The sequence below is a fragment of the Prosopis cineraria genome, unplaced genomic scaffold (assembly GCF_029017545.1).
Source record: "Prosopis cineraria cultivar Desert tree isolate PC_DT_omini unplaced genomic scaffold, ASM2901754v1 PC1324, whole genome shotgun sequence".
Lineage (NCBI taxonomy): Eukaryota > Viridiplantae > Streptophyta > Magnoliopsida > Fabales > Fabaceae > Prosopis > Prosopis cineraria.
Window position 1 is genome coordinate 1 of NW_026556649.1, and position 24,201 is coordinate 24,201.

The 24,201-nt window shown below is 34.4% G+C and overlaps 3 protein-coding genes and 1 long non-coding RNA gene across 5 annotated transcripts; all 4 read right to left on the reverse strand.

Annotated features, from left to right (window-relative positions):
* Positions 1-585: 585 nt before the first annotated feature.
* On the reverse strand, positions 586-3,883 carry LOC129299847 (ATP-dependent Clp protease proteolytic subunit-related protein 3, chloroplastic-like). The gene is made up of 7 exons (XM_054938323.1): positions 3,787-3,883; positions 3,363-3,429; positions 3,183-3,256; positions 2,972-3,025; positions 2,783-2,862; positions 2,559-2,681; positions 586-714 (listed from the first exon to the last, which is right to left on the reverse strand). Exons 1-5 carry the CDS (start codon positions 3,838-3,840, stop codon positions 2,851-2,853), a joined length of 261 nt encoding a protein of 86 aa, XP_054794298.1. The 5' UTR covers positions 3,841-3,883; the 3' UTR covers positions 586-714; positions 2,559-2,681; positions 2,783-2,850.
* Positions 3,884-4,013: 130 nt separating this feature from the next.
* LOC129299844 (ATP-dependent Clp protease proteolytic subunit-related protein 3, chloroplastic-like) lies at positions 4,014-5,446 on the reverse strand. The gene is made up of 3 exons (XM_054938320.1): positions 5,034-5,446; positions 4,651-4,752; positions 4,014-4,142 (listed from the first exon to the last, which is right to left on the reverse strand). Exons 1-3 carry the CDS (start codon positions 5,316-5,318, stop codon positions 4,014-4,016), a joined length of 516 nt encoding a protein of 171 aa, XP_054794295.1. The 5' UTR covers positions 5,319-5,446.
* A 2,772-nt stretch (positions 5,447-8,218) lies between these two features.
* LOC129299845 (uncharacterized) lies at positions 8,219-9,790 on the reverse strand. Its single transcript, XR_008590642.1, has 3 exons — positions 9,632-9,790; positions 8,902-8,967; positions 8,219-8,351 (listed from the first exon to the last, which is right to left on the reverse strand). It is a non-coding gene; the product is annotated as an uncharacterized LOC129299845 (long non-coding RNA).
* A 5,169-nt stretch (positions 9,791-14,959) lies between these two features.
* Positions 14,960-16,747, reverse strand: LOC129299846 (REF/SRPP-like protein At3g05500). 2 transcript variants are annotated; one of them, XM_054938321.1, is made up of 3 exons: positions 16,412-16,747; positions 15,807-16,085; positions 14,960-15,645 (listed from the first exon to the last, which is right to left on the reverse strand). In XM_054938321.1, the coding sequence occupies exons 1-3, from the start codon at positions 16,445-16,447 to the stop codon at positions 15,205-15,207; spliced, it is 756 nt and encodes a 251-aa protein (XP_054794296.1). In that variant the 5' UTR covers positions 16,448-16,747; the 3' UTR covers positions 14,960-15,204. The 2 variants fall into 2 exon arrangements, with proteins under 2 accessions (XP_054794296.1, XP_054794297.1); XM_054938322.1 differs by having other exon boundaries at positions 15,858-16,085; positions 16,412-16,743.
* Positions 16,748-24,201: the final 7,454 nt, after the last annotated feature.

Genomic DNA, 24,201 nt, shown 5'->3' on the forward strand with positions numbered 1-24,201 from the left:
ATGTAACTTGAGCAACTTCATTAAACTTATCTCAAGTCTATAGATCTCAATTAAACCCTGTAGCAATTAGACGTGTGACTTGTTCCATAAACTCTTGACAACTTTAATCTCTCCAAGAATCTCAAGGCAAGCCTGCCTCTCCTTCACGACTTCACGTGGAAAACAAGATTTTTAAATAGTGAAACCAACTCATTAAAATGCCAAATCTCTCAAAAGTGAAGAGTGCAGCGCACGAATTTTGAATTCAAAAAAAAAAAAAAATCAGACGATCATCTAGTATTACAAAATGATGATTAACTGACCAAAAACAAGCCTGTTAATCGGAGTGATTCGTAATGATCTCACAGGCAAGGATTGCGCAAAATCAATGGACATGATAAGAACTAGAATAAAAGAGGATTCAGCCCAAATAATAATAATAATAATAATATTCAGTCAAAAAGTTGCTACTAGAACATGGCTATTAATTGACGAATAAATATATATACATACATATATCTATATATATATATATTCATGTATGTGGAATGGGAAAAATAGTTGAATCACGATCCCGACACAGCACAAGCTTGTGTCTTTGCGTTGCCGTTGCCATCCTGTAGCCTGTTTCATCTGCTTTGCTTATAACTTGGTCCAAATCATTCTAGAAAGCATTCTTCCAGCATATTCAGTTCATCTTTCCAGCAAGGACCATAACCATATCATCATTTATATCTGCAAAAGAAACATTCTCAGCTACCAAAAGGGGGAAAAAAAAAAGAAAAAAAGAACAAGAAAAGAAAGAAAGAAAGCAGAACAATTAGGAAATAACGCGCAGCACCAGCATTCATGAGCAGTAAGTACTTCCTAGGTATCCATCACACGAGGGAGAGGACGTAAAAGTATCAGCATATCGAAGGAAGGATCCAGAGTGATATATATGAGGGCAAATTTTAAATACATAAAACATGGGGCACAGATTTAGTTTTAACAATTTTTATAAAATTAAAGTTTAATTTTATCTCGATACTTATTGAGGAACGTTAAACATCCTATACTCTTAAATGATGTTTTAGAGGGGCAAAAATGCTCTTATGTTAATTAACCATTAAAATTTCCATTTTCTGATTATTTGTCATCACGTGGGACCTGGCAAATTGTCAGAAAGCCAAATCCTCTCTCATCTGACCAAGTCGTCCTCCATTTTCATGCTTGTCAATCGCAGCAAAGAAAGAGTGCTTCAGTCATTCCCTTCATCCTCTGTCATTCATCTGACCAAGCCATAAGAAGAGCTTTCCCCACTTCTCTATCTGCTTCCTTTCCATCTGCTGCCTTCCTTGTGAGTGGACAGTGCTGCATCTGAGGCAAAGATCACAGGCGGCTTCCTTGTGCCTGAACTTCGACGACAAGGCGCTTGCATGAAATGTTACAAGTCTTTAGTTATTGTTGTCGGGGGCAGAGAGGAGTTTTCTTCTGGGTATAGATGTAATAGTGTGAGTTAAAGAGAGATTTGAATATTGTTCAATTTGAAATTTGCCAATTGGGTTCTTTAATTTTTATTCTTATCCAATCCATAAGTCTATTGCTTTCTTCTTTTTGATCGAGCTTCTGGGGACTTGCAGTGCTCCGATTGCTCCTCTCTCTCTACTGTGAATTTGTTTCTTCCAATAAAGACAGGAGAAGGTTGATTGGGTTTGAGAACTTGTGCCGCTTCTCTTCTCGTTCTTGTCGCACAAATGTTGGACAGTTGTTCATGTGTATTTTCGAGGTTGTTTTCTAGAACTTGCCTGGCAGAGAACAATTGGTCTTTCATGAAATATCTGCCAAAATTGAACATTAAAAATGGCAAACACCCATTAGAAATTGATGGCGAGGATGGGCCCCGGTCAAACAAGCTTACCAAGATATTGGACCAAAGATCTGAAGGGGTTCGTAATTTGCTTGAACAGCAACCTTATCAGGACAAAGATTTGCTATGCATGGGCCCACATAGATGCCACATAAGAAGATGGAGGAGGAGATAGCATCTCAGTTACAAGAGGGCTTTTTTGCTCCTCAAAAAAAAAAAAAAAAAAACTTAGGGGAAGAATTGACTCACTTAAGAGTACAGGATATCCAACACTCTTTGAAAATAAATATAAAGATAAAATTAGACCTTAACTTATTTTTATAAAGAAAATTTTAATAATTTTCAAAGGGAAGTGGAAAGCATGGGTGGTTGCCCCCCTAGAGCCATCCCTGAACATATCCAGACCCTTTTCAACATCTGTTCCTAAGTCGTCTCATGCAAAATCATGGCTTTTTAAATATCTCTTCTGCAAATTAGTAGCCTAATTGACTTACCATAAGATAAATTCCTTTATGGCAAAAAAAAAAAGTGTGGGCCCAACATCAAAATGCCTGTTTCACAAAGCCAAAACCATATATATGGCCAAACATCCATATGGTGCCTCCTTAAACCCACCCAAAATAAAAAGGAAAGAAAACACAGGCGCACCACTGTGGAATAAGCAAAATTGATTCTTCACTGAGCAAAAACAAAAACAGGTGTCAATATTTGAAAGGATGAGTTCACTTACAGTAAACAGATGCCCAGCCGAGAGGAACTAAAATCCTTCAACAACTTTGATACCAGCACCCTTGTCCCATTCCTCAGGAGGAGCAACATCTGCCATCACCTTCTCCTGACCTCGCCAAAGAATCTGGAAAAATAGCATTCCAACATTAGTTTGGAAAACCACATGCATGTTTGGGAAAGCAAACAGAAGAAGAGGACCAGATGTTACCATTAAATAGCACTTACTTTGTCAATGACGCCAAATTCCTTGGCCTTTGAGGAATCCATATAATATGGTCTCTTCATCACGTTAGCTACTCTCTCCTCTCTGACTGACTAATAAAAGAGAGCAAGTCAAACAAGAAATCATTAGATTCTGCCTTACCCTTCACAAATAAATATGACATCCACAGACAATCTAAACATGATACTCACATTTCCAGTGTGCTTTGCTAGTAGTTTGACAAGAGTATCCCTGTTTATTATCACCTGCAAAATATTTCAAAATAAACAAAGGTTTCAATGATGCAAGAAGGAGTTCCATGGATATTTGAAACATATTACTTGGTAACAACCAAAATAACACTAATATAGGAAATATAACACGATGTTAAATGCTGTGCAGAAAATAACAAATTTGACCAACCTCCTGTGCACGAATAAGAACATCACTGGCAGGCATCAAACCGGATGATGGAACACGAGGCTGCTGAATCATGGCTGAAATAGAAATCAATAGAACAGTTTCACATCTCTGTGGAATTAAAGTCCTGAAGTAGTAAGGTTAACCAAAACATACCTTGGAATGCGGCATCAAATCGTTTACCCTTGGTCCCTGCAGCAAGTAGCAGACAAGCTTGACCTATTGCTGCTCCAACTGCCACTGTGTGAATCTGCAAAGGTAGAAAAATCTGATATGGGAACTGATGTGCTAAAGCATTAGGGGAAGAGTCAAAAGGCACCACTAATACATAAAAACGAATGCTACATCAAATAAATGAATGCAAGCTTGACTTGTAAGCACCAGAAACAGCCACTAAGCTACCAATAACACAAATCATAAACAGAATTTGGCATCAACAGCTTTCATAATATTATTAGCACAAATAGTTGCATCCTCCTCCTCAATTTTAGATTTCTACAACAGCCCACTTCCATTTCTCATTATATTATTTCCAAAAACAGTTAAAAAGAAACAGATATACAAAATATACGAGTGCAGAACTTGTATTGAACGGAAAGAAACAAACCTCATTTTTTAACTGCATCATTGCATCATAAATGGCAAAACCTTCTGTCTCCATTCCTACCTGAATGCAAACATCCAAAATACGTTAGAGACAGATGGGAAGGGAAGGGAGGCAGCTCAATAGAGTATCTTAAATTATAGAAACCTAAACGGCATGGACAACATGTCAATAGAACATGAATATTTCATATCATTTGGGAGTTGGAAATAAATGCAAAGCGTACCGTTTCACCATTTCACCATCATCGGAGTAGTTCCAGTTGAATTAATATAAATATATATAGGTTCTTTTGGGTCCATCCACTGAAGGTACATCAACTCACTCCGCCACAAAAGTTCTGTGACAGCTGGCACCAACTAACAAGCACATAAGGGCTATAACGAGTCAGAAAAATTACAGTAGTAAAATGCTGCTATCATAATCAATTAGCGCCGAAATGCAAGACATAGAAACTGTGGCTGAGTCGCTGAGAAATAACATACGCTAAACAACAGATGGAAGAGTATGGGGGAAGCATTTATATATGGATGTCTACTTTGTTAATGTTTACGAAATCTCTACGATGTAAAATATTTTCTTCACTATCTCCTCCTCCAATCAATATGAGGCTCAAATATGAGTTCCATTTGATTCACAAATAACATTTTAGTACATGAATAACCAGTATTGCAATAATTTGGAACCCTTCAATGACTAAAAGCTAAAGCTTCCCACTCAGATTTCTCATTTAGATAGCAAGGGAATGAAATTTTCAATTAACGTACTCTCAGAGTTAATATTTTGTAATTAAGAGTAACAAGGGTCATGGCAGATGATAAAACGGAAAGAGTGAAGATCGAATCGGAAGCATGATTTGGTACTCACAGGCATGCCAATATAAACAATTCTGCCATGAAGAAGCAGTGAAGGCAAATCAGGTGGAGGCCTTCTAGGACGGTGTTCATTGTATGAAACAGATCTCTCCACCTATTTCAAGTAGACAATAGCGTTACTTGAACAAGCATAACCAACAGCAATATAGAACTCAATTGATTAAGACTGCTAAAAGGACGCCATATGTATTACGTAATCATCCTAATCTCTAACCAAATTCTGTTGACACCACATCCCCTTTTAGGATGTGATTCTCAGGGATTTATTCCCATCCCTTTAAAGGAGAGAACTTTGAACGGAACCATTTACCAGAACACCGAATTGACCACAAATTTTACAACTTATAACTGTATAGTAAGCGAGAGATATATTACTTGGGCGGGAGTAGCCATGAGCTTGGGGGCCTCGAATATGTCCAAATAAGGAGGGACTTCAGAATTCACGGGACGGTTAAGCAGCGTTTCCGGAGAAGTGGCAGCTACAGAAGCAAGCTTTGAAAGAAAGGGGTCTTTAGGGTTGATGGGGGGCATAGGAATTTTAGCTTGATTTCTGGCTTTCATGAAGCAACATGTCCTAAAATTTCTCCTTACGGGCAATTGAGAGGAAGAAGACGAAGTCGGCATGGAAGTGGCCATTGGCGCCCACATATAAGTGGACATGCTTTCTGATTCAAACTGTATCTCTGCTAATTCCCGGGTTCCCGTCGGATGAACTGGGTTCGAGGCTTCGCGCCGACCAGGGAGTGGGAGGCTGGGAATGCACAAGCGACCCTGTTTATGTTTTTTTTTTTTCAAGAAAAAAATATATCTTGATAAAATTCTCTCGAGTCTCATCTCTCGAGTCTCGAGTCTCTTTCATAGTTCCCCAATCCCCACTTCCCATGCGGCTCTTTTATTGGGCGGGCTTCGACCCGATCGGATTTTTAACTTGGATGGGAAAAATGTGTCCTAACTCCCAAGGCCCTGATTGTTAAGTAGACCTCAATTCAAAAAGATTATTATTAATATTAATAGGGAGAATAATAATAAAAATAAGATTTTAAAATTATGTCTGATATAAAATAATACTTGAAGAGAATAGTTATTTTTATTTTGTTTTACAATTCAACATATGTTATGAAAAGACTATAATATTCTTTGAAATAAAAAAAATATTGTAATTAATCCTCCTCACCTTTACCTTCTCTTGACGAGCGACCAAGGCAGCACAAAGTATCATCTTCTCCAACCATGCTCCACACTCTACCACCCCTTCATTGCAAGATCTAAAGGTCGTTGGCTGCAAGATCAAAGGAGGAGAAGGCGACTATGTTCATGAGACCCATAGGCTAGTGGGTGAGAGATCAGAGAAGAAGGAGAGTGCATCAAAGATGAAGGTGGAGACTAAGTTGAGAGATTGAACATGTGTGATGTAACGTCTCACTCCACTCAATACATTTAATAAATCAAGTTTATGGTAATCGAGAGATTAGCTCTAAAAATTGATTACCAAGATTTAATCTAAAAGAGAAATGATCCCAAGTTTTTTTAAATAGAAACAAGTTAAGATCGAGCAAAATCTTTCATATCGAGTTAAAAATAAGTTTTGAAAGTATGGGATACCTCAGATGAGTGAAAAAGTTAAAAATAATTGAAAAATAATTATGTCTTAAAATACAAAGCAATGCATCGCAGCGTGTTGCTCTTTGTGCCACACGCCGTGGCGTGTTGCATGAAAATCCACTGGTTTTGCTGTTAATTTGACAATAGAATTGAAAAACTTTTGACTCACCCCAATTCTTCGTCCGACGTCTGAATGACGTGATCTAGGTATCTACGAAAAGCTCTTTTCTTGTACTAACTAATGGTATAGGTTTTACTTCCAAAACAAGTCACACTAGGAAGTTGGACACCCAAACATATTTTAACTACTTTTTAACATTTTTACACAAAGTGAGTGTCCAAAATCCTCAACAAGTACCAAAAGCCTTTCCTAACACATGGTCCATGTTCAATGGACCTAGAACTACCAGTACAATACGTCACAAGTATCGAAATATCATTATAACAAAAATTCACTCCTCAACCCCAATTTAACAAAAACAAAGGGAGATAAGTTAACATTACATTTAACTTAAATCATTCAAAACATGCTCAAATATTCATTTCTACACTTACACTAGTATTTTGGCCCTATATACATACATATGACAAAAATACCCAAAGGCTGAGGGCCTAAAATACAATTCTAACATTTTCAACAATCAAAATAGTGCAAGTAAGGTAATATGCATCATAGAATTGGCAATTTATATGCTATTACACAAATATATCAAAACTAGAGGCATGCAAGAAGGAATGTACTAATTCCTCGCCTCTTTAGTCTTCTCCCTCTCAACACCAAGGCTAGAGCTTGAAAAGTATTAAATAAGAGGGGTAAGTTTAGCTACTTAGTAACGAACGTTAAACCTACCCTATGCAGTTATATATCAATTATAAAACAATTACATGCACAACAAGATCAAGTTTATAAAACATTTCCCCATATATCACATTTTATCATCTATCACTCTATAGCTTCTTTACTCACATAACTAGGTGTATTATCGCCATATTCTCAGATATGTGACAAGACTCATACTCTTGTAACTTGCCACCACTTAGCATGTGTGACACATCATATATTAACTTAGAAAACGATCAACCAGCCTTATATCCTTCTTATTTTCTCAGACTGAAACTGTGGGTTATAACATGGATTAGGGCTTCGTCCGTGTGACTGAACTACCTAAGCTCACCAATTGTGAGGTGTGACTCAGCTAAAGATCACAGGACTCACTCTTAAACCACAGCTTCCCCCATTCTCGAACCCCTGAGATGTCTCATACCCTAGGCTATTCTCCTCATTAAACTGGTGGAGATAGCTAGGTTATAGTCCCTCGACAAACTATGAAACAGCCCTTCTCGGGATCTTACCGTCACCCAAGGCACTGGACACTCTCCCCCCAGGCCCCACAATAGGGCGACCCCACCCCTTTCGGTGAGCATCAGGAGACAAAGGTTTCCCTGCAGTAGTGTGCGGATTATTCCCCTTACGGAGAGCCTCTCCAGGTTCGATCCTCCAACCTCTCCTACATAACAAAGTTGAGGCTGAACCTGGTACCATTGAATCAATTCTCAACTTTGTTATGTAGGAGACGTTGGAGGATCGAACCTGGGGAGGCTCTCTACAAGGGAAATAATCCGCACACTACTGCGAGAAAGCCTTTGTCTCCTGATGCTCATCGAAAGGGGTGGGGTCGCCCTGTTGTGGGGCCTAGGGGGAGACATGTAACACTCTCAAAACTTACAGACCGATTTTTCGCAAATTATTAAAACCATTATCATGGTAGAAAAATTTCTACCATGATACATCCAAGACAATATACCACAGGTCTTAAAATATCTCAAAAAGCAATTAGAACCATGAGAGACAGACATGATCCTCATAGCATGTTATTCAAATTAGGTCATGAATCAAAAGGGACAGACATAATCCTCTTAGACATATAAATGCATTTAATAAAAAAGATTAGAGTTTACATGCTCCACAAACAAGATATGTCCTAAGTTGGCACAAGATACATTGTATAATCCAAAATAAGAGGCAACGTAAAAGATGGCGTCTCATACACCATAATTACACCTCTGGTGCTTTCTCGGCCGGATTCGCTCCTGTAAAAATATTAACCACGGGGAATGAGACTTAAAAGTCCTAGTAACTAAAAATTAATACGTAATGATGCATGCGGATGTAACTAATCATGCAATTGCTAAGTGGGCACACAAAACATTTAACCGAACAATATTTTCAAACAAACCGAACAAGTATTTAATTTGCATGATTGCACCTTATATCCCTCTTTCACCATGCTCGGACGCCAAATCACCCGGCCAAAGGTGAGTTGGACCAAGCGACACGCCACTCATTGGGTCCAATGAGGGCTTACCACGTGGTAATAATTAACCGAACAGAAATTCCCATTAACACCATACATTAAAATACCCTGACAAGTCATGCATCATTCAAATATCCAAACAGAAATATATCCGAACAATAATATCTCATCATGATAAATAAAAAATAAATTTTTAACCCACTTGGCAATAATTTCAAACAAGTATATACAGTATTTATTTTCAATAATTCATAATTTTTCCAAACAACAAAATAACACATAACCATTCACAAACACACCTATCACAACACATTAATAATGGTTACCTTATGTCTTGAATAACAAGTTCCCATTCACAACTCCTTTTTCACCACTATCTTTGTCAATATAATCTAAATAATTATTTCACAATACTATATATTAATTTTACATTAAAATAAATAACTCTAATTTAAAGAGTTAGAAAATCTTAGATCTATAATCCATATTAACACTAATTTAAGATTTATACCTCATTTAACTTCCTAAATTCTTTTCTAAAATTCTCATACCCTAATAAACTATTTTTTTTATCCTCAAATCACTTCTAGTATCACAATTTCATCCTTCTATATTCTAAAAATTCATCCAAAAATAAATTAAAAATTTTAGAATTATCCTGAAGCCTCAAATCACCTTTCTATAACCTTAAAAATACCTATTCATACTTAAATAAATATTTAATAATCATAGGTTTATCCCTACATCTCAGATTCCACATAAATTCAACCATATGAATCTAGATTTTAACTCAAAAATTCTTAAACATGAGTTTCAACCTCAAGAAAATATTCTATAATATTTATTATATCCCTAAGAGTTTTAACCTATATTTTTAATCCATCATATCATCAGATTAACTATCCTATAGAAAAATCCTAATCAAAATATTTACTCTATCCTACAAAATAATCATATCACTAGAAAGCTAATATTATTTAGAAAATAACTATAAAATTAATTTTGTAATTAAATAAATTTTTAAATGCTAATCTAAATAGGAAAGTTAGAACATACCTGAAGAAAAAGAAAATAATCCCCCCTTGCGAGAAAACGCCGAGCAACGTGAGAGGAAGAGAGAAAAATAATATAAAAATGGGATTGTGAGTCCCAAAATTATATTAAAAAAAACTATAGGTCTGAATTTAATTATTCAAACCTTTGGGGCATAAGTTGCAATTTCCTCTAAATTACATCTTAGCCTCTCATGCTTCCTAATGCACACACTCCCTCCTTATTATACATGAAGGCACCTCATCTCTTTCCTCATCTAACCAATGTGGGACTTAGAAACAACAACCTTCCACCCTTTTTTTTTATTCCTTCTACTTTCTCTTTTTTTTTAACACACACATAAAAAAAATTATTTATGTATTACATCTTAACTAAATATTGCTTATGTGGTTTTAAATTTAAATTTTTAAATTCATAATTAAATACCTAACCATAATATTATTTCTAAATAACCTCAAATAATATAAATTCCTATTATTATCATTTTTTTCAAAACCTAAATTTCACAATTTCTTTATTATATAAAAATTGGGATGTTACAGACTGTCCAGTGCCTCGGGTGACGGTGAGATCCCGAGGAGGGCTGTTACACAACCTGATTACCATATGAATTTTCTTTACTCCCAAATCCCTAAGTGAACTCCTGCTACTGATCATGTCATAATCATTACTCACTTGTTCTCACTTTTCGCTTTCATATACTCACTATTACAACAATCACATTGGGCTCACGACCTTACGCTGCCCAAATGTGTATTCTCATCATTTTCTCAAATACATTTCATCACTAACACACAAATACCTCTACACATCATCACATTTATCTTTAAAAGTATAAGCATTTTCAAGCCAATAAATGCTTTTTAATGCATTCAATGAAACTCATATATAATTTTTATTTTAACAATCAATTCCATGTATGTAACATTCAAAATCTCACATTCAACAACCAATTAACCATTAATTAACATACAACTATTCAAAATAGAGTTTTTCCCCTGATCACCTCAAACCTTTGAGAGGTCAAAAGTTTACTCCTCAATCAATTAGCTTCCAAGTTTAGATTTCCACTCCAATAGGTGATCAAGAGTTAAAACTACAATCAACCAAATTAAATTCTATCAACACAACAAACTTAAACAATTGAACCCTCAATCTCTACTTCTAAATTGCCTAACCTCCACCTTACAAGAGGTAGAGCCTAACCATTGAGTTTTATAATTACCTTTAGCTCCCAATAGCATTAATGAGCCATTAAATTCTTATTAATGGCATCACAAACTTCCAACCACCCATAATAAATAGAATTTTCTGACATTTATGGTGCTCAACAACCCATGCCATCAAAACTCATCATACCTAGGTTTAAATACTCTAATCTACCCCCATTAACTCCATTTGAATTAATAAATTTAGACTCATATATATGGACCGAAATCCCACTTCTACTATCAAACCCTAACCATAAACTCATAAATGTGAAAGAAAAGGGGAGATTAATGGGTATGATACTCACCTTCGGTGTTTGTAGCCTTTAAAATACTCTTAAAGTGATCCCCAAGCAAACCCTAACAGAGCATTAGTATGCCTCTCCTTTCTTTTCTTTATTTTTCTGTCTCATTTCCCGTCTGATAAAGTGCAGAAAATGGCCCTGCGCCACGACGGAGGTGCATGGCACAAAGAGGTCTTCCCTTACTCAGAGATGGCTATGCATCGCAGCAGACAATCTACGCACTGCGGCATATAGCACATCAACTTCAACTCTTCCTTTTCTTCTCCTTTTGATGCCCGGGTGGGCCGCCTTGATACCGAACCCACAACTAGGGCTGAAAAGGCACCAAACAAGATTATTAAACCTCTGTAGCCACGCACCACTTTAATTTACTTAATTACCCTAATTAGGTTTAATTAATCAGAGAATTAAAACTCGAGATGTTACATGTGATGAATCTAATCAAATGCAGTAATGGAGATCATCATCTAGAACTAAATCTGGAATCTCTAGAACTGAAGATGATGATGGCAAATCTTGGACTAAAGATGTTGGGTTTGGATACTCAAACCAGTAAAGGAAGAAGATAGTGTGCATGAGAGGCAGGGGTAAGGGCATTTTAGTCTTTACAAAAATCAATCTCAAGTTTTATTTTACAATATCAAGGGTGGTGGTAACGGATAACCCCACTCAAGTGGAATTAGGATTGGGGTTAAAATCTTCATTCCCACATACCTAACATAGAAGCTTTAAATTAGTCTGTCCCAATCCTAATCTCACTTTCTCATTCCCGTATACCAAACATGACTTAAAGTGTAGTTTTTTGTCGGGATGGACTTGCAATAGCTAAAAGTTTATATTATTATTTTAGGAAAAAAATTTAAAAGGGAATGAAATTGCTTGAAATGACCTTCTAAACCACCTTTAATCATCTTAAGCCTATTTTTTTTAGGATGGAATAGTCTAATATAAATAACATTATTATAAAATTATCCTTATCATTTTCACCTTCTTTCACTCTTTCACCCTCCTCACCCTAAAATTGAAAATTATAATTATATACTCTATCCGTTAAAAAATACAAAGCATTAATCTCATTCTAATAAAGTAGTTAATTTTCTTCAAACTAACCTTATTGTTTTCATAATTATCCTTATTTAATAGAGTGTTGCACTCTAAAAAAATATAAAGTGATTTATTTAATGGAGGTAACTTTGAAAAAAGATAATAATTACTTTTTAATAGACTAAAAAGGCTTTATATTTTTTAACAGAAAGAGTATAATTTAAATATATTAATTTTATAATAATTCTTAAATATTGATTAAATTAATTCATTCATTTATTTGATAAAACTCCCAAATGCAATGTTCCATTCCATCCCACTTCATCGCATTCCATCTCATTAATAACTGTTCATTTCATTCCATTATATACTCTAAAACATGCCCTAAAGATTTAATCAATTTGTGTTTGCTCATGTTAAAAAATTAAAATAACACGTTGCTCAAATCCATATCAAGTTGCTTAGAAGCAATGTCAAAATACGAGGAGGCCACAACTGAAATTTTATCTAAATGTAAGGGTCTAACATTGATTTTTACACACGACGATTGATACAAATCGGAGACGGCATATCCTTGGAAAATTAAGGTGGTGCATGATTATAATTTAATTATTTATCCCCTTGGTTAAGTAAATCTTTATGTCCAGAATCAAATATATAATTAGCAAGTCGATCTTCTGTCACACACGAAGGCAAATACATACCTATTTTCCACGAGATAATGAAATTCACTTGCCATGCGGCAATCAAAAGGCTCTTCCACAGGGAGCCACCTATCGCCAAAGCCAATTTTATAAGATGTCGAAGATCTGTGAATGATGCTAAGGCACCCTTAAGTATTCTTTTGATTAACTTGTCCCAACACAATTGCATACTATATATGATATCCTCCCTTCCCAGGCCTCCCCATTTTATGTATCCTTAGTTGAGTCATGCCTTTTCATCCATTGCCCATTATAAAGCACTGATATGGTTATAAGTATCAAATTCAATATGGCATGATATGTAAACACATCAACTTTTAAAAACTTTAGGATATGGATATGTGTATATAAATAATTGAATATTAAATATTTAGATACACACATAATTTCATATTTAAGTCAAAAATGACAATTTCAAGACGTTCAATGTCATCACAAGATATAATATAATAAGTAGGTAAGTACTATCAAATGATAAAAGATAATGATTAACTTAAATTAATTCTCATTTTTTTTTATTTTCACTGACACCATTACTTTTTTCTATAAGTTCTCTCTCTAAATTTGGCTCGCCTAGAAATAAACTTTCAACTTTAAGACTTTCAGCATCGTTTATTTCTTAACAACCCTATTAATATTCCATAATCTACTTTCTACAATAAAATACTTCTCACTCTTTCTTGAGAAAAGACAAAAATTTGAATGAACAAAAATTTAAGTTTTCTATTCTTTTTGGAAGCATCTTGCTTCTTTTTGGTGAATGAACAAAAGAGTAAATGCTCCAATTTTTTTCAAAACAAGATGATGAATATGATTGATTAAGAAATTTCAATACAATCTCTTGAAGCTTAGGAGCGATGGCACCATAATTGTTTCACCAAATTTTAGATTCTAATTACCATCTATCTTATAAAGAATCAACAAAAGAGTACTCATTTAACTATTCAAAAAATTTTAAAATCTCTTTCATAACTAATTTTCTCTTTTCTTCATCTAAAAACATCCTTCTAAAATATTTTTTTTCGCTCGGTTGATATTTCAGCATCTTTTTATAGAGAGACTCTATTTGATGCACCTTTAAGTTATTGTGTTATATAATACCTTTACTAATATAATAACATCAATTGAAGTTGTGATGTAAAAATGATAAAGAAAATAATTTCATGAACAAAAAAAAAATCACACATAGAATTCAGTGAACAAGCAAGATAATGAAGTGTAGTAACATTCTTTATTCATATAATACTCAAAAAGTAATTTTCTCTCATGCTTATAAATTGATTCTTTAATTTGTTCTATTTTTAATTCTCACATCTCATAAATTTTTAATAAATCTAGTTACCACTTTATATAGTTTAAATTTAATATTAATAATCTAAATTTTTATAATAACAACCATTTTTTTAAAAAGTACTCCCTCTGTCTTAAATAATAAAATATTTTTAAAAATTTTATACATCCAAAAATATAAAATATATTGGGTAAATTAAAATTTTATTAAATGCTTCAATTTTATTATTATCTTTTCTCTATCTATAATTAATTTTTATTTTTTATCTTTTTAATATATTAAATGATGAATATTTTTAAAAATTTATATTTTTATTTTAAAAAAACAATATTATTAAGTACATCTAATAAAATTTATTAATATGCAAAATTTTTTTAAAAAATATTCCATAATTTGAGACGAACAGAGAATTTGTTAGTCAATACTTACGCGATTCAAAATATTTTTAAATAATTAATTTGTAAAATTTTTAATATTAAACTTGGATCTTCAAAATATAAAATACACACACATGCACTTGGATAACCGATTTATAAAAAATTAAATATTAAATTTAACTCATTAATATTAAATGTAGATATTTTATTATTGGTAATCAGATTTAATAAAAAATTGTAATTTTTTCATTTTTACTAAAAATATTAAATCTGAATATTCTGGAAGATCCAGATTCTGCTGCGGAGCCTCGGAGGAGGCATCAGAGAACACAGCCAAGCCCTTAAGTTTCATCTAAGTTATAGACTAAAAGCATCGCTGCACATGAGAAGGGATTGGCTGTCTTCGGCTCATGAAAGTGGTGATATTAGATCAACATGAGTACTCAAACCATCACGCTGTTAAGCTCCAGTCATCACCTAGCACCTAAACACTCTTTACAACAGAACCGGGAAACAAACAAATAGCTGCTTCCTGATACAACAACTTAAACAGTATACAGGAGAAAGAAACAACAACCAGAAAAATCACAAGCGACTAAAGCAACACAATCCCTTACATTTTACAAAGACAACAACAACCAGAAATATCACGCCTTATTTTCACCGAAAATCCTTGCAATCTTCTCCGTAGGCACCAATGGCAGGTAGGTCGAAACTCTATAACCCTTCTGAGCGGTGTAAACAACAGTCTGGTTGTACTTCTCCGTACAGAAGGCTGCCGTTGGAATAACGGCACTAGCAACTTGCGGGAACATTGGCAGCTTGTTCAGCTTCTGCCATGCGGACACCGCACACTGCTCAGCCTTCGGCTCAAACTTTGCATACAGCTCCTTGGCTGTAGGTTCGTACTTGGAGTACGCCGACTTAGCCAAACCCGACGCAGTATCTACCACACCAGCTCGCCTAACTTCAGAAACCACGGTTCGAGCCGCCTCCGGAGCTTTTTGAGCGACAGTGAAGGCTTGGGCCGATGCCTTCTTGATGTTGGAAGGTACATGGCGGTCTAGCTCAGTCAAGGAGTCTCCCACCTGCGGATAAATCACGCACAGCATAAATCTCTAGAGCTTCAATCATCAGGCAAACCTAACAGATTCGTCTTTTGCCTTTTTGATTTTCAATTAAAACGCAGTATCGAATCAAATCTGAGTAAAAATTCTGATAATGTAATTTTGATTAACTTCATTTTTACATTGGCAGAAAACAATGGCAAGCAGGACAAATTTCTCCATTCGACCCTGACCTTGCGATCAACGTATTTAAGGACTTCGACAGGGACGTCATGAAATTTATCGTATACAGGTCGAATCACACTTTTGACGGTTCCCTCCACGCTCTCGACGCCTGGCTTGAGGGGGCCAGAATGCTCCTTGGCATAGGCATAGAGGATGGAGAAGCGCATGAGGGCATGAATAGCAGCCACTTGCACAAACGCCAGGTACTTGAGCCCCGGTTCATCTTCCCTGGTAGCCTACCACCAAATTCAAGAAACCGTATAAATCGAATTTGTTGGGAATCAAAATCATAACATGTAAAATAAAGCCAAAAAAACCCTAATTGGATTGCGATCAAGGAAATTCAAAATGAAAGGAACTAGACGAAAAGCTCCTTTTGGTTGTTCACAGAAGTTGATCGAATAAAAACACTGTCCACAATCAGTAAGGCGATCGATAAAGAAAAATCAGAAAACAAACAATTGAATCAAAAGCCCCGAACAAGAAGACAAGGGTTAATGATTGATTAAGTGCGTGTGAGAAATTATAGAGGGAAATTGAACGAGCTTATGGCGGAGCTTACAAGATGTTGCTGGGATTGGGGAAATTCCTCGGCCATGATCGCAGAAGAGTTTTGATCCGAAGATTTCTGGAAGGAGATGAAGAGGAATATGAGATGTTTTGTAATCGTATGATGCTAAAAATGGGAGTATTTGAATGGTGTGGATTGGGAAAATAGGAGGATTATATAGCAAGGGAGAGAATAAAGGAACAATGAAAGAAGCTTCCAGAAGCAGGTGGAGAAACCGCGGTGAGAACGAACGGCGGTGGTGTGGATGCGAGATGCTATTATTTCTTGCTGGTGCTCTACCTGGTATTAAGCTTAGATTTCGGTGGGAAATAGACCGTCATCGCTTAGTCATTGACTGCTCTTTTGGTTTTATACTTTTATATGTATTCGTCGCCAATACTTCGGTCTTAAGTAATTAATCCACAAGGTAGGTCGAAGCCGCACCCACTTGAACCAAAAGGATCAAGGTGTGGGTATCTAGGTTTTCGCAATTTTTTTAATTCAATTTAACAAGGCTGTGGTTCCAGCTGATAAGGCCCTGGCAGAAACAAGTCCATCACAAAGCGAGGGACTAGGGTCATGCAGTGGGCCGAAGAGTTGGGTTATTAAAAGCTGGATTGTTTTTATTTCAACCCCTGGGCCAATTGAAATTCATGGACCATTATTTCCCTGTTCACAAGACTAGCACGAATATTTTACCCCACAATTATTGCGGACGAATTTGTCGTTCTTAGGCGTCAATTGTTATGGGCTATTTGCCCTAATCCAAGCTTTCTCACGGATGAACCACTCCTTGTGTGAGTTCGTCCACAAAATTTCTCCCCCTCCGAAGGAGCTTTCAAAACTCAACAACAACAATAACAACAAGTTTTATTCTATTAAATAAAGTCAGTTACATAAATTGTATAATATTATTGTGATCTATCATATACTAAGCTTTTAAAAATATTGTTAACTAAAAAATTTTGATCTAGCAATTTTCAAAATTATTCTCCTTGGCACCTTTCAAAATTCAATTTATTCATATTTTATTATTAAAAGAAAAGAGCACGACATGATAGCAGTATACTTGGGATTTATAGGTATATATGCAATCTTGTTAATATTACTATCTTATTATATATAAGGAAATGATATACTTTTGAAACTTCTTTAGGTATGTTTGGATTATCTCCCAATTGAGGTTGGGAAGGCACAAACCTCAATTGGATGGTAAAAAGCTCATTACCAATAGTAAATTCTTGTTTGAAAAAAAAAAAAAAAAGAAGAAAAGAAAGGAAGCTACATGAGTAGTGAGACTAGAATGAGCGTTTTGGTAGAAGCTGAGAAAGGTAGCTTTTTAACGACCAGTGGAGGTGAAGCGTTGGGATATTGTAATATTCTTATCTCTCCTCACATCTTCGCCTAGGGATTGCTACTCCTCTCTTTACTTGGTCTCTCGTCTTCACAAGCTAAGACGATGAGTTTCATGTCACCAACTTCCTAGTGGCAAAGCACACTAAGGTCCCTTTCTGTTGTATTTGCTAGTCTTTCGCTCCTTGGAAAGCTTATGGTACCAAGCTCACATCGAGCCACTCTCTCCGCCATTGATTCACTCCTTAGAGGATGAGGAAGGAGAGAGCCAGGTGGTTCCATGGTTTTACGCTTTCACTTTGGTGCCATCGTCACTGCTTGCGAGTTTTGCTTCAGCTAGTTTTAGTTATGGTTTTTGCAGCTAATTAAACCAGATCGAGATCATATGCAAATGATTTGGGCATGGAGACTGTGTCGTATCCTTTGCACAATACACGAACTTTAGAAGCGGTAGGAGTTGGTGTTGTCGGTAAGAGATCAAGGCGAGAGAGGACTTTAAGGGGCGAATTGATAAGATGACATGGAAAGAGGTGACATGGGTTGTGCTATTCTCGACGATGGCATGGAAGGCTAAGATGAGAAGAGGGAGAAAAGGGAAGGTGATGGTGCTGGAAGAGAAAGAAGGGGCCATTGGACAATATCTCTTATTTTATTAATTTATTAGTTTCTTTTATATTTTTTTAATTCTATCTTTTTTTAAAAAAATGTAATTAATTTTTTTTTTGGAAAATGTCAAAATGATTCACAAAAGTATTCTCCCTCTCTTCTTATCATAGGGTACCTTCTTTTAACAAAGATAAAGTTAAAATTTTTTTATTATTTAATTATACTTTTTTAAAAATTAATGTTTGTATTTATCAATATATTTTATATTTGTAATTTATTTTTTAAAAATTATAATTTTAAGCTTAATATTTTTTCTAAAAATATTAAATTAATCACAAAAATACATATAAGAAAATTTATGTCCATTTTTATCATTATACATCTAAAGCAACTTTTGAATCAAATTTTTTGAACAAGTTTCAGTTTGCTTAATTGACTTCTAAAAAAAAGATATACAAACATAAAGTCATAGATTTTTTTTTTCTAACCTCATTTGATTCTAACGTTAGTTCTGAATTTTTTTAATCAAAACACATGCTTATTTAATCTTGCAAGGCCTTTCTTGATATTCTCTAATTAACTCAAAATTTAACATAATCAAGGATTAACTCCAAATAAGATTAAACATTTATTAAAATTGGATCCTGAGTTTTCAGAGTTTTCTGACGTGATAAAACATCTTTACAAATGCAAATCATAGTATAAATATTATGCGAAGGCATGGGGATCTAAAAAGAGTCAAATCATTTGCACAAGAGTTTAAAACAATAAAATAGTGCATAAAACAAACATGTGTTGCAGCTTGTCATGCGTGCATCATGATGCATCGCACAATTTTGATAGCATTGTTGCTATCATATGACAACAATTTTCAACACGCCTCATTTTTCTGTTCGACGTCTAATTAATATAATTTAAGTGTCCATAGAGAACTTTATCCTAGCTTTATATGATAATACTGGTTTTATAATTGAATTATTTCTCAGTAAAAAATGGGATACCCATTACATAACTCTCTCCTTTTCATAGTTTAAACACATATTGGGTGTCCTAATTTCATATTAAGTGCCAAAAGCCAAATTCACACCCTAGATCACACTCAATATACTATAACAGACCTATACAATACACTACATCTTACAAACATCATGTATATAACATATTTTTAATGCTTAACCACTTAACCATTGTGAATATCGTATTTTGTTCGGGCATTTTTTTTAAATTTTAATAATAAAAAATCAAAAAAAATATAAAAAATATAAAAATGAAATTTAATCCTTTTAGGATTATATTTTCAAAAAAAAATCTTGCTCAATTTTTTTGAAAAAAAATCTCAAATTATCCCAACCATTCAAAGATATTGGGAATCAATTTTTTTTTAGACTCAACTTTTTTTAAATTTCTCTCCTTAAATTTTTTCCATTTAAAAATATGTATTTTAAAACTAAACTTTTCTTTCTCTCCCTCAATCTAATTAACAAAAAAAAAAAGCATTAAAGAATGGCTAAAAAAAAAGGAAGAGAGCATCAGAACACACGCACACACATACTCTTTCGGCCATGTGCAGAAAAAGAAGAAAACAGCAGAAAAGAGACACGAAATGCAGAGACACAAAATGCAAAAACAGCAAAGAAATGCAGAAACAGCGAAGAAACACAGGCACAGAGACGCAGAAAAAAAATAAGCATACACTTTCGGCCATGTAGCAGGAAAAAGGATAGAAACAACAGAACGCACGAGCTGCAGACGCTGAAAGAAACAGCAGAAAACAGACATGAAACGCAGAAGAAGCAAAACAGAGCATAAAGAACAGTAAGCAATCGGAACACGTACGCATATACTTTCGACTGGCAGGAGAAAAGAAACAGAACTAAGGACGCACGCATGCATGAAGGAAATGGCACAGCAGAGAAAGCAGACGGGACGGCACAGAAAATAGAGACAGAAACGTAGAAAAACAGAGCAGACTTCGGCGCACACAGCAGATACAATAGCAAAGAAGAAGCAGAGCAGAAGAGCAATGATTCACCTCTTCCATCCTCTATATAAGACCGAACAGAAAACTGGAGGAAGAGGTTGGGAGAGAGAGCAAGAAAAGCAAAAAAAAACGAGCTGGACGAAAAGAAAAAAAACAGAGACCAAGGGGAGGAAGAAAGACGTAGATGGAGACGATAAAGAGAGAAAGAAGAAACGAAGAGAGAATCTGGAGAGAAAGAGAAATAGAGACAGAGCAAGAGGGGAAGAAAAACACGAGCTGGACTAAGAAAAAACAGAGACAGAGGTGAAGAAAGAAGAAAACAGTGACGGAGAAGAGTTTTTTTTTCTGGAAAACAGAGACATCTGAGAAGAGAGGAGAAGGAGAACACCGAAGCTACTATTCCCACCCAGTCAAAGACGCAGAACAAACAGAAAGGGGAGCTGATCCAAGACACAAAAAGAGAAACGGAGAGAAAGAGTAAACCGGAAAGAGACGAAGACGGAGTTCTTCTGATTCAAAAACGGTAAGAAGGAGAGACTTCATATGGAAGTTGGACTTGCTGCCATGAACAAATTTTAGTATAGACTTGTAGTGTTTTTGACAAAATAATAAAAATAATAATAAATAAATAAATAAATAAATAAATAAAATGATTGTTGTTTGAAAAGAAAAGTGAAGAAGAGGGATGAAGAGATTATAAATGAAATTTGGCTTGCAAGCCTCACATAATTTTGGGCATATTCTCATTATAGCTTTTTCTAAAAAAAAATGTGTGTGATCATTAGGCCAAATTTTGGAATTGGGTTTTAAATATGTTTCTAGCATGAAAAGACATAGTAATATGTATGGGCATGATTATTTTTTTATCTCCATTAATTCTAAGGTCCTTTACTTGTCAATAATATTGTTACACTCATATCGTATGACACTTTCTATCCACATGTACAATTGTATAAAAGATTAAGAGGAGAGAATTCAATTCTCATCTAAAAAAACAACTGAATAAGAGAAGGTTTCTTGTATTTTATTAACTTGCCGTGTGAGATTTTAAGAATTTTCGCAGGCATTTAAAGTGATCTTATACCGTGTAAATCAATAAGATTTCGCAGGTATAGAGATCCAATTTATATGTACAATCAATGGTTTCAATGACCAACCGTTAAAACCAACTGTCTTTTTATAATCTAAATAATCCATTTAAGTTCCGTGTAAGATTACGAGAATCTTTGTAGGGACTTAAATTAATCATATTATCGTGTGAGATAATAAATCCTCACAGATATAGTGATCATCCATTTTTATAATAAATAAATAATTTTTGTAAATAATCATACAGTATACAATTTAAGAAACTTAATTAACAAAATTAATATATTTAAATTGTAACCATATTTACCAATTATATCTTTTAGTCATGTGAGATTTTTGAATCTCCGTAGGCTTCTAAGATCATCATATTATCGTGTGAGTCAATAAGACTCTGCAGATATAACGATTTAGTTTTTAAAATATATATACATATATATTATATAATTAATTAAATCAATTAATTAAATTTAATTCCTGTATCGTGTGAGATTTTAGAATCTCCGTAGATATTTAGGATAATTATATTACCGTATAAGTCAATAAGACTTTGCATGTATGATGATTAAAATTCTTCAAAACATGTATATACATACTTAAAATATATTTTTAATACTTAAAATGTACATAAGAATATAAATAAATAAATTAAATTGCCAAACTCTTCTATCATGCGAGATTTCAGAATCTTCGCAGATACTTAGAGCAATTGCATTACCGTATGAATCAATAAGGTTCTACAGGTACTGCAATTAAATTTCTAATCATAAAATATAAATAAAAATAATTTTAAACTCTTTCCTTTCTTTATTCCAAAAATTCAAAAATGGAGAAAATAATTAAAATTAAATTACCTTTTGCAATTTAAAACACACATATCAAAATTTCAGAAATTGTTTTATTTGCAAAATGGTGAATTATTTAGAATCAATTTCTCTTCAAAAAATATTTTTACACCAACAACTTTTAAGCCCGAACTACGTGGACTTTGATCCCCATCACAGGGTACGTAGGCCTCAGAGTCAGATTTTGAGTCAAGTCCGTCCTCCCTTGTAAATAAATAAACATTTCTCACTTAATTCTTATCATTTTTATATCAAACACATGAATATAAAAGGGATAATTAAAATAATTATAAAACTATATTAATAGAGCGCAATAAACTTCAGGTAACCGTTCTGACGAACGGGTGTTGTGGGGTGCCTAACACCTTCCCCACACTCAACCGACTCCCGAACCCGTTCTCTGATTTCGCAGACCACCCTCATCTTCCATTAATCGGTTTCCTGAGATTTCCCTTAAAATCTTGGTGGCGACTCCTCGTTCGATCCAGTTCCCGCCGTGAAGGCTGGGGCCTCCGCTAGCGCGCCGTCTGCGTCGCATTTTTCCGGGTGCGACAACCATAACAATAAAAAGGGGAGCCTTAATATCATAATCATCATAAATCATTCAACTATAATGATATTTTTACTCACTTCTTACTTACTCGATTTGAATTTAAGTAGAGATGGTTCATCCTAGTTGGCAACATTATAGTATATTATGCACATAAATTCAAAATAATTGAGACATACAAATTGGGATAATGTCTTAAGTCTCGTATCGTTTCCCTCGACCTTATCCCTATGAACTAGTTCTTGTAATATTGAAGAGAAAGAGGTGAGTATAATTACTCAGTAATTAATGTTTATATAACTTATACTAATGCATGTTAATTAATTAAAATGCAAGTAGCAAAACATTGTCATACTTAAGACAAATTAACATATTCAAGCACATATTTGCATTTTTTTTATCATCAATGGTATAAATTCATGAAATAATATCATAATAATCAATGTTTATAATAATATAAGGGTTAACAACATGATTTCATCTGAAGGGACACAACATAGACAACCATATACCCTTTTTTATCACAATATGCATTATCACACCTCTTTTATATCATTCATATGCTTCTAACAGGAAATCGTGAGCTAACACACTGGGACTATCTATGAAATTGGATTGCCTTAGCCATTCACACGCGAGAGGCCACCTGGCGAAGGTTGCCTAACTCTCTTGTGGGTTACAGTTTCCTCCAATTCTCATATTGTGAGGTGTCATTCTCCTTAAACTATCTTCCTTGTTGAATAAGTGAAAAACTAGTTAGGTTCAAATCCCTCATAAAATAAGTAGGATAATTTCTCATCGAACAAGTGGGACGATAACTATAAAAAAAATTAGGCAAACTATTAAGCTCTGATGGAAGTCTTACCATGTGAATTTCAATTCATTACTTCTCTTCCTAAATGAACTCATGCATCTCATGATCATGCAATGCATGAAGATGTAAATTCTTATAGTACTTATAAATTACATGTTTATCACATAACACATTATATGTAACACACCAAATTTTTTTTTAAATAATTTAACTCAACCATAGTTGGGTTACAGCCACCCAACACATTTTTATATCAATAATTTCAATATAAAATATTTTATAATTGGCTTCAACTCACACACTATAACATTTCAGATAAATTTTTACCTCCCACATGCCATTAGGCTAAATCACATTTGTCCATCCTTATACTCCCAACAAGTAAACTAAATTACATTTGTCCTTCCTTATACTCCCAACAAGTAAAATAAGCAATTTAGTCAATTTTCAACACAAGTCAATTATTTGGCCTTATAATCATGTCAATTTAATCAATCCAAAGTAAACCAAATATTAAAATTACAGTCATCCAAATTGTACCAAAAATAGAAATAGTTTGAAAGGCAT

Bases quoted from the DNA above. Each gene is read 5' to 3' on its own strand.
- LOC129299847 (XM_054938323.1), bottom strand. From the start codon at position 3,840: ATGGAGACAGAAGGTTTTGCCATTTATGATGCAATGATGCAGTTAAAA. The intron at 3,257-3,362 runs GTAAACGATTTG...TTTCTATTTCAG, and splicing joins ACTTGCTGCAGGGACCAAGG to CCATGATTCAGCAGCCTCGT. The intron at 3,026-3,182 runs GTTGGTCAAATT...AATATTTTGCAG, and splicing joins TTCTTATTCGTGCACAGGAG to GTGATAATAAACAGGGATAC.
- LOC129299844 (XM_054938320.1), bottom strand. From the start codon at position 5,318: ATGTCCACTTATATGTGGGCGCCAATGGCCACTTCCATGCCGACTTCG. The intron at 4,753-5,033 runs GTAATATATCTC...TACTTGAAATAG, and splicing joins TCATGGCTACTCCCGCCCAA to GTGGAGAGATCTGTTTCATA. The intron at 4,143-4,650 runs GTGAGTACCAAA...TGTGCTTGTTAG, and splicing joins TTGTTTATATTGGCATGCCT to TTGGTGCCAGCTGTCACAGA.
- LOC129299846 (XM_054938321.1), bottom strand. From the start codon at position 16,447: ATGGCCGAGGAATTTCCCCAATCCCAGCAACATCTT. The intron at 16,086-16,411 runs GTAAGCTCCGCC...ATTTGGTGGTAG, and splicing joins CCCAATCCCAGCAACATCTT to GCTACCAGGGAAGATGAACC. The intron at 15,646-15,806 runs GTAAAAATGAAG...ATTTATCCGCAG, and splicing joins TGCCATTGTTTTCTGCCAAT to GTGGGAGACTCCTTGACTGA.